Source organism: Lathyrus oleraceus, chromosome 1, assembly GCF_024323335.1.
Source record: "Lathyrus oleraceus cultivar Zhongwan6 chromosome 1, CAAS_Psat_ZW6_1.0, whole genome shotgun sequence".
Taxonomy (NCBI): domain Eukaryota; kingdom Viridiplantae; phylum Streptophyta; class Magnoliopsida; order Fabales; family Fabaceae; genus Lathyrus; species Lathyrus oleraceus.
In genome coordinates this window covers 440,894,376-440,904,590 of record NC_066579.1, presented here as the reverse complement: position 1 = coordinate 440,904,590, position 10,215 = coordinate 440,894,376, and the positions used below count along the sequence as shown (strand labels likewise).

Below are 10,215 nucleotides of genomic sequence, written 5' to 3'. Positions count from 1 at the left end.
TCCATAAATACACCTTGAAGAGTGCCGATGAACATGTCTGTCAACTCCCTTTCCAGCATAGGGGGTTGAACTCTCGCAGCAAGCTCACGCCACCTCTGGGCGTACTCTTTAAAGCTCTCGTTGTTTTTCTGGCATAGACTCTGCAGCTGAGTCCGGCTAGGTGCCATATCCATGTTATGCTTATATTGTCCGAGGAACGCTTCTCCCAAATCCCTCCAGCATCTGATCGAATCTCTTTTTAACTCCATATACCAGTCCAAAGACGCCCCAGATAGACTATCTTGGAAAAAGTACATCCACATCTTCTCGTCGTCAGTATACGCCGAGATCTTTCGATAGTATGCCTGCACATGAGTGCGAGGGCAAGAAGTGCCGTTGTATTTGTCAAAAATGGGTGTTTTGAACTTATACAGGATTCTCAAGCCTTCCACTAACCCCATATTAGTAACATCAAAACCGAGAGAGTTTTGACATTCCATAGCCCGGATCTTTTCAGCAAGGGCCTCAACTTTGCGATCTCTCTCATCAACCCTTCCTAGGACGTCTTCATCTTCACTGAGCATAGTGAAGATATCCTCTTGTCTGTCCACCATCGGAGCCTGATTACGGGCCGGGGCACGGACTACCCTGGCATTGGCGGTCTCTGGAGAAATCAGTTGACCGTTGACTGGAATACCTCTTAACTCATCCCCTACAGCATAGTTGTTGATGGGAACAGCAGCAGTAGGGTTGTCATTGATCGGGCCTCCCTCTGGCAGAGCTTGGTTGGGCGGTGGAATTACAGCTTCTTGCCTCTGAACTAGAGCTCGGAGTTCTTCTTGTCCTTGTGCAACCCCTTGCATCATATGCATGAACTGGGCCATGTTAGCCCTCATCTCTGCTAACTCAGCTTGTACCTGATCCATGTTCCTTTGATGGTTGAGTCTCGTTGAGTAGCGATGCGGTCTCTGATCAGCTATCCTGCCTAAACACAGGAACCAAAGTGAGAAGTCGGCACAAGAACACCTGTTATGCAAATGAGACGAGTATGATGTTAATGATGTGTATGATGCACATGATATGCTCATTTCTCAAGCATTCAAAGAGCCTGATTCATCCTCAAAAGATGGCAACCTGCAGCAACAGGAGAACAACAAAATACAAGGTAAATGAGAACAACAGGAAACACCAACAACCTTATCTATAAAATAAGAGTAAAAAGATCATACAACCAAGTCAACAAATATTCGAATACACAGAGTACGATGAATCCCATCCAACAAGCCTGGAGGTGATCCTCAACATAAACATCAAAGGTACACGCTAAGACAAACGGTCTTCCGGAATGAGAGTCTTCAGGTACTGGCACTGGTCTATCAACAGTGTGCATTCTGAACATTCTGGTAGAGGGGTGATCTTCTCCTTCAATTGTCTTCTAAGCTCCATAACTTCTCCTCCAAGGTATTCCTCTGATGTCTGCCTCAAATCTACCTCTTTCTTCAACTGGATGTCTTTGTCTCTGAGTTGCTTCTCCAAGTCTCTAATCTTTTTCTGGTAGCTGGCTTCAGCTCTCTGCAGCCTCAAACACTCCCGATGTTCTGCATCTAACATGGATTCCATCTCTTCGTAGGATCTCTTCTTGCTTCTCACTCTACTAGCATCCTCTCCTTGCACTTCCCTGAGTTGATGGGCCAAGTGCAACCTATCAGCTTTGGCTTTGTAGAGCTCCATCTGGGTATCTTGCTCCTTCTCCCTCAACCGGCGATTCTCCATCAGGGCTTGCTTGTAGTGCTCAGCAGGCACACTCTCAGCAAGGATCAAAGGTGGTTGCTCCTGCAACGGCTCCATTCTATCGTAGGGTAGCAACAAAGTTTCCACTCTCTTCTTTACCCAATCAGTGTAATCAGGCATAGCAATGACAAACTTTTTCCCTAAGACAGATCCATCCTTCACACCAATAGACTTCCAAGCTCTTCCTATCTGCTCCAATCTAGCCGGGTCACTCTGCTTCTCAAAATACACACTTTCAGCTACTTCAGCTTTAAGTGGTCTTCCTTTCATTACAAACCCTAACTGACGAAGAGAAAGAACTGGATTATAATTTATGCAACCTCTGATCCCCACGAGTGGCACGTTCCAGAATTCTCCACAACTCATAACAACATCCCGCACATCCATCCGATATGATTGCCATCTGATGTCATAGGAAGTAAGCGACATGACCCTCTGAGTCGACTTATGAGTGCTCTGAGCATCCACAAAGGGTCCACTGGCTGGCAGAAGGGACATGAACCATCTGAGCAAGAGAGGTAGACAACATCTGATAGCTCCACCCTTACCATGCCTACTGTGAATAGCATAGTAAGTGTCAGCTAACAGAGTGGGAACTGGATTCCCTCCTCTGAAGATACAGACCGCAACATAGTCCACAAAATTGGGCATGCTCGGGAATAGGACGATCCCATAGATCATAACAGCAAGCTGGGCATGAAAAGCTTCCCAATTCCCCTTCTTTGCTTCTCCTCTGGCCACTCTCAGCAGAAACTTCAATGGCAGACCCACAACATCCCCACTGGGCTTCCAGTTATCACAGACTTCTTTGACACTCAACTGGAGAGCTCTGGCAACAGCTCTGAAATCAACTTCCTTCGGTACGTCCAAGAAAGGAACCTGATGCTGAATCGGGACACTCAGCAGAATGGAATACTCCTCGAGAGTAGGCGCCAACTGATAATCTTGAAAGGTGAAACAATGAAGCTCTGGGTCGTAGAACTGAAGAAGAGTCTGCAACGGTACCGGATCGACTACCATCTTCAACAGCGTCAGAATATCCCCATACTGGTCAACAAACCCCTTCTGGTCACCACTGGGCATAAGGCTACTCAACTCTATCAATGAAGTCAACGACTCACGATGAAAGCTGTAGGAACAAGTCTTCCGCTTCGGCTCTGGGACTGTTGCCATCTCTATCGGTGAACAAGCTCTGGAATGTACCTGAGAAATGATATGCATGCAGAGATTAGTTTTTTTTCTTTTTTTTTTCTCTTTTTTTTTTTTTCTTTTTCTAATATTGCGTATTTTTTTTGAAAATAAACATGCTATGATGCAAATGATGCAGACACAACTGGCTAGCTGTGCATCTCTGATCACAAGGTCGAAGCTTCGGTTTAAACTCAGAATCCCAAATCCACTTGAAACCCAAAGTCAACTGAGAAACGGTCATTTGAACCCAAAGTCACCACAGAACCACAAGTCACCAACGGTACCTGTAATAATGATCAAACCCTTCCCCACTCACGGGTGTAGTCTAGGCCAGGGTAAGGTCGGGAGAAACGCAGCATAAATAACCTTTCGCAGAATATTGTCATATACACACCTGAAGTATGTAACGACAATATCCCACCAGGGTCTGAACTGCTCGTGATATCAATGTTCCGCTAAGTGGCGCAATACCACCCGCTTCCCATGAATCACTCTATTCCTAAGTATCCTAGATTTCACTCATGGTCTGGGTATTGGACCTTTTACCTCAAGTGACTCCCACCCCAACAGAGAGAAACAGACAACCAGCCATCCAGATAAACAATGAATGTGAATGAATGCAAACATAAGTGCAAACATAAATGCAAACAATAAATGAAATGAATGCAATAAATAAACACAGCACAAAGCAACCAAAACCCTAACCTAGAGAGCCCTAGGAGAGACTCGCTTAGGGAAGATGGACCAGCAGAGGTCAACTTCTCTAGTCCCCAGCAGAGTCGCCAGCTGTCGCATTACTCGAAAAACCGGCGGGAAAACAAGAACAACAGAGCCGCCACCGTGCGTTATTTATCCCAAAAGAGGGAAAGGAAACGCTCAGAGTAAACCTGGAAAAGACGTGGTCTCGCGACCAAAGAGAATGGGATCGGGAGTCGGTTATGCGAAGGGAAGGTATTAGCACCCCTACGCATCCGTCGTACTCGACGGGATCCACGCACAAAAGGAAGGAAAAATGGTTGCTAAAACACTGCTCACACACACACACTGACTGAAAGAGACACAAGAAAACAGACTGAAACTGACTCGGCAGGATATCGCATCCTGGGCCTACTTAGTCTATCAAGCATAGACATCAGAGTCTAAGTAGTTCGGACTGGGGAAACGACACATGCTCGCTAGGATATCGCATCCTATGCATACGTATCTCCTTTGGACGAAGGAGAAACAGAGCATTCGTAGCTCGGCTAACACACACACAAACAAACACAGGCAAAGGCAAACGTGGAGCTTGAATGCCAATCACTGGACTTATATCAGCATCCGAACCAAAACACACACAGGAAGGCAAACGTGGAGCCTGAATGCCAATCACTGGACTTACATCAGCATCCGAACCAAAACGCACACAAGGGGGTTGAAACACAAAGGTTGAAAAAGAAAAAGGGCGCCCGGAGAGATCAGCTCATCTCCTGCCTACGTACCTCATCTGGTATGAGGATCAGGGCGACGTAGTTCCCCTACGAAGGGACACAGGTCTAGCCTAACCAGATAACAGAGGGAGACACAACTAGGGAGACTACGACTCGAGCCTAGATGTTATCATGCAAATTCATCCCTAAGTTAAGGTTTCTAGCTAACTTGCACAGGAAGCAAGCCTATCCTAAACATGACTTCACAGGAAGCAAGCCAAACCAAACCTATCTTGCACAGGAAGCAAGCTAAAGCAAACACACAAGCACAAGTAGCACACACTATATGCAAGCAATAGGCTCAATCAAGGTTAGGTTTTAGTCGAGGGGTCATATCAACCTCAACAAACAAACCACTGTAACTGGGTAGTGTTAGCTCTTAACCCTAACATTGAGAGTTAGGGTGAAGCTGATGAAAGGTGAGTGAAGATGAGACTTCACAGCTCTTATCCCTGGCCTGGGAGAGCTTAAGACAAGAATGTGTGGGTTCAGAAAGCGGGAACCCTTTTACACATATGACACTGACTCATTGTACAATGATATTGGGTTAATATCTGCAATGCATCAACACAGTGGTGTGAGCAAAGCAGATGACACACAGAATAGCAGGGGATGGTTTGCACATCCCTTGTGTCTGCCAATGCCTCTTCACTTAGGAGGTCTTTGAATAAATGCAAGGACAAAAGTAAACAGTCACAAACATTGCCTCTTAAGGAGGACTTCAGACAGGTGCCTGGCCAAATAACAGGCCAGGTCTTCCAGACTACATGGAGTAAGGAAATTATACCTCAATGCAAATTGCTATCAAGCAAAGCAAAGTTCTCAAAGAACTAATAGCAACTAATGTACCTGAAATCAGTCAAACACAATTAGTATACTAGACACAAAGTTAAAACAAACAGCATAAGCCAACAGACAACACAGTCAAGCATATGTGCAAAGCACAAGCTCATAACAAGTGAGCTAAGAAACCTACAAAACAAACAAGTTAGTTCATGATAAACAATCAAACTCATTCAACTTGTATTGATCTCTTTGAAGCATTTGTTGCTTAACCTGAAAAACCAAGCTTAAACATGAGCAACAAGACCACTAGGACAAGCCTAGGGTCAAAAGGGGATAAAAAATTCAAAACAGCAAGGGACAAGTGTCCAAAGTCAAGATAAATCAATCAAGAAACAAACCCAAGTGGTTTCACATTCACATCATTCATCATTATCATTTCACAAGCAAATTAGGTCAAAGCATGGCATATAGAACCTCAAAGAAGTCAACAGAATGTCTCAACTCAAATTAAATCACAAACATTCCAAAAAATCCTTAAATAAATCATGATCAAACACCATCCACAACATGATAAGCACACCAAATTTCAGCTCATTTGGATCAAAATAAGTAGGTCAATGAAAATCAGAAAGTCAAAGCAAGTTCAAGCATACTCATACAAAGCATCAAAACATGCACCAACTTCAATTAATCATAAAACAGAAACAACATATGATAAATGAATGGGACTAAAACCATGACAAGCTATAAGATGTCTACAATCCACATGTTAAATTTCAAGTCCATCCAATTAAGCATTAGAATTTCACAAATCATATGGCATCATGTGTCACAAAAGTCAACAATTTGGTCAAACAGGGGAGAAATTATCAATCAAATAGGAAATGCATTCAAAAATTCCAGAAAAATTCACACACATTCTCAACATGCACAAGTGTCTTCATGCAAAAATTCAAACCATTTTGAGTTCAATAAGCAGGGTAATTAAAATCATGAAGTTGGACATGCATGGTGTGACACAAATTGTCACACCCCTATTCAAAAAATCATATCTCCACAACCAGCAATGATAAAATTACAAACTCTATACCAAAATCACCATGAACATGTCTAGTTTAAGCACAAAAAATTTGAGAGGCATTGGATAATGTATCATCATTTCACATGCAATTTGGCAAAGCATACACAAAATGGACATACATGAACAAACCCTAGCATATTTAAAAATCCACACATGCAAAAAATCTGGAAAAATCACCATAAAAAACTAGAGATCAAGAGAAGCAATCCACAAAAAATCCCATCAAAATTGGATTAAAATTGAAGAACTTATGATTTTTCTAAGTTGGCCATGCAAAATGAAATAAATATAAAAAAGAAATTGGATTAAATGAATTAATAAACCCGACCGTGGCATTTTTGTAATTTAAGCGTTCATTAAGTGGAACGCTGCGTTCCAACAGACTGCGTGGCACGGCCTCAATGGTCACATGGGACAGAAACAGCAAATCCATGCAAGAAAACCATCAAACACGATCAAATACAATTTCTGGGCTCATATTTTTAGGGTTTATGTGTGTTCATCATCGTGATTTCCAGCAAGAACATTGTTCCACCAAAATCAAAAAAGCAACATACCAATCAACTCAACTTGCAGTGTACATCACAAATCCAACCTTGATTTACATTAACTCAAACTATCAAGAGAGAAATAAGCAAAAACATATTTGACAACCAAACTTAGATTCAATGTTTCTTCCTTAATACTCAACCATTTCTTTCGATTCAAAGCTCAATACATTCATGGCAAAAAGATCTGCAAGAAGCATAGCACGATTTGGACAAAGATGTGATTCGAATTTTACCTGATTTTGAAGACAGTGATGGAACAACGGTCCTTTGGCCGTGTTTAGTTGAAACAACAATGCCTTGATACTCCAGGAGGTGAATGGATGAGTATTGGAAGCTCACTCTTGCTCAATCATGCTCGAAAATCCGACTGCCATGGAAATGGTTCAATGCAACAGTGCTGGAAAATGGTGCAACAGCTGCGAAATGAGGTTTACAGAAGCTTCAACAATGTTGGTGAATGATGAATCAGTAGACCAAGGCACCAGTTCTTTGAAGATTTTCAGAAAAAAATTCAGATGAAGAATTGAGAGTGTTTGAGAGAAAAGGTTTGAATCTGAGTTTTGGGAAGTGTGGCTAGGGTTTTCAGACTGAAAATGTGCACTATATACTCTGATTAGTAATGCTTAAGTGTGGTTAGTGGAATGGTAAGTGAATTTGGCTTAATGAAAGTGTTTTGGTCATTTGCTAAAAAAAAAACTCAAATTGCATGGGGTGCATGTTAATGCACGAAATTGGGCTTAGGCATACCCCAAATATGATTCCTGAACATTGGCAAATGGTGAAAAGCATTGGCAAGGCTTAAATTGAAAGCTCATTTTTTCACCTCTCTCTTTTTTAATTCATGCCACTTGAAAAAGGCCATTTTGCTTGGATGATTTTTGGTAAATTGTGATGAAGTATTTGGATAGAGCATATCAAATTTGACTTGTAGCAAAAAACCTCACTCAATTTGGCCAAATGGTTTGGAAGATATGCCACTTTGAAGTTCAAAAATTCTTGAGAATGATTTGATCATAACTTGCCAACCATAAATGAGAAATGAGTGTTCTTGGACTTTTTGGAAAGTTGAGAACAAGATCTTCAACTTTCATGTTGGACAAAAATTCATTTGAAGCTTGTATGATGATGTAAATTTGAGGAGCAAAACTTTCCATTTTTGGCAATTTCCAATTACAAGTCACCTGCTATTTTAGGAAACTTCTTGTCTGACTTTATTTTCTCCAATCTTGATCTTTGAAATGTCAAATGAGACTTGTATGGACATGAATGAAGCCTTTCAAACCATCTCCCACCTTCAAATCCATAAAATCAAGCACAGTTGACCACAGTTGACCATAGTTGACTTTCTAGGGCTTCTGATGGACTGAACAATAACTGATGACTTCTGAGCACCCAATCCTTGACCACACCACTTCAAAAGGACCCCTAGGTCATGTGAACATGTTGGAACAACCCTAGGGCCTTGTCTCAATGGAAATGGCACTTGCTTGCTTGATTGACTGATCTCCTGACCAGTTTGACCTAATTTTGTCAGAGGACATGCACTTGGGCAAATGACAATGCAATGCTATGCAGTGGACTATGTTATGTTAATGACCTAATATGAGAATGTATGTACAAAGAGTAGGTGCAAATTTGAGGTGCTACACCACCCAGGCAGTCTGTTTCTTTCCAATATTGCTAAGAAAATGATTCGAATATTTATGAATGTTTTGGAGGGAAGACGAATATTTATGGCTTGCAAGCTCTTACAGCTTGAGCATAATATTCGGGATTACGACTGGACATTCCATCCAGGTAACCTTTTTCTTCACGTTTATTAAGAAGATGGTTTGAGATATTTACAGGTGTTTTGGAGAGAAGACGAATATTTATGGCTTGCAAGCTCTTACAGCTTGAGCCTAATATTCGGGATTACAACTAGATATTCCCTCCAGGTAATCTTTTTCTTCCGACTTTATTAAGAAAATGATTTTGAATATCGGAGTGTTAAAGAGAAGACGAATATTTATGGCTTGCAAGCTCTTACAACTTGAGCCTAATATTCGGGATTACGACTGGACATTCCATCCAGGTAACCTTTTTCTTCCAACTTTCAATTAGAAAATGATTTTTGAATATTGGAGTATTAAAGAGAAGACGAATATTAACGGCTTTCAAGCTCTTACAACTTGAGCCTAATATTCGGGATTACGACTGGACATTCCATCCAGGTAATCTTTTTCTTCACGTTTTATTTAGAAAACGATTTGAATATTAAATTAAAACAATTAAAGTATCGAGGTTTGAAATTATTGAAAGTTTAGTTGATGTTGCTTAAGAGCTCATTGTAAGAAAACCCAAGAGTAAGCCACGGGATCGAAAGCCAACGGAAATCGAGAGCAAACTAAATTTAGCTCTAAGCTAATTTAGAGTGGATTCATGTAAGAATCACTCTACAAGAAGCTGGACAACATGATTTATGCGTTCAAACGATTTTCGAAAGTTAAATTGGATTTTAACTCCGAGGTTGCAACACAATGAAATCGAGGCAAACAAATAAACCCCAAAAATCTATTTAACAATTAAAAATGTAATTAATCAATTAAACTATAATTAATTAAACAATTAACTAATTAAATAAAATACAAATAAATAAAATTAAAATTAAAATAAAACAAAAGAAAGAGAAGAATATATTCAGGGACTTGGGATATCCAAAATAAGAGGGAGGGCAAACGAAACAAAATTGGATCCAGTATCCAATCAAACAATACACCTAAACATAATTAATATATAAGAACATAATATAATAAATAAAACAAAAAAAATAAAATAATAATAATAATAATAAAAACCAGTAGCATAACTTAAAACTGAAACTGTATATATATATAAACTAACGTCTAACTATTTATAAAAATTTAATAGAAAATGAACTAATATACATGTATATATATAAAACTAAAACAAAAAATATATAAACTTAAATTGAAACTAAACAAAATATATATAACTCAAAACTGAAACTAAACTAATATATAAAAAACTAAGAAGTAAATATATATATATATATAGAAATGGACAATATAAGAAAAACAGAAATAAACTAATATGTATGGATAAACTAATAAGTATATTAGTTTAGTTTGAGGAAATTTTTATGTAACGATGAAAAACTATAAAAGTTGTTCCAAGAACAGTAATGATGTTTATATATAAACAAATGAGAAGAATAATAACGTTTATGTGATGTGTTAAAAGAAAGAAGCACCTCTCCGTTCAGTTTTTTATTTGATTTGAGTTAGAAAGCTGAGTGATGCGCCGCTGGCTTTGATTGGTTTGTGGTCTGAATGTCGTTCCCCTCCCCCCTCATTCAGCAGCATCT

The 10,215-nt window shown here is 39.9% G+C and overlaps 1 protein-coding gene across 1 annotated transcript; it reads right to left on the bottom strand.

Moving 5' to 3' along the window:
• Positions 1-1,166: 1,166 nt before the first annotated feature.
• LOC127081309 (uncharacterized) lies at positions 1,167-10,215 on the bottom strand. Its single transcript, XM_051021580.1, has 3 exons — positions 10,102-10,215; positions 5,218-5,279; positions 1,167-2,973 (listed from the first exon to the last, which is right to left on the bottom strand). The coding sequence occupies exon 3, from the start codon at positions 2,941-2,943 to the stop codon at positions 1,303-1,305; it is 1,641 nt and encodes a 546-aa protein (XP_050877537.1). The 5' UTR covers positions 2,944-2,973; positions 5,218-5,279; positions 10,102-10,215; the 3' UTR covers positions 1,167-1,302.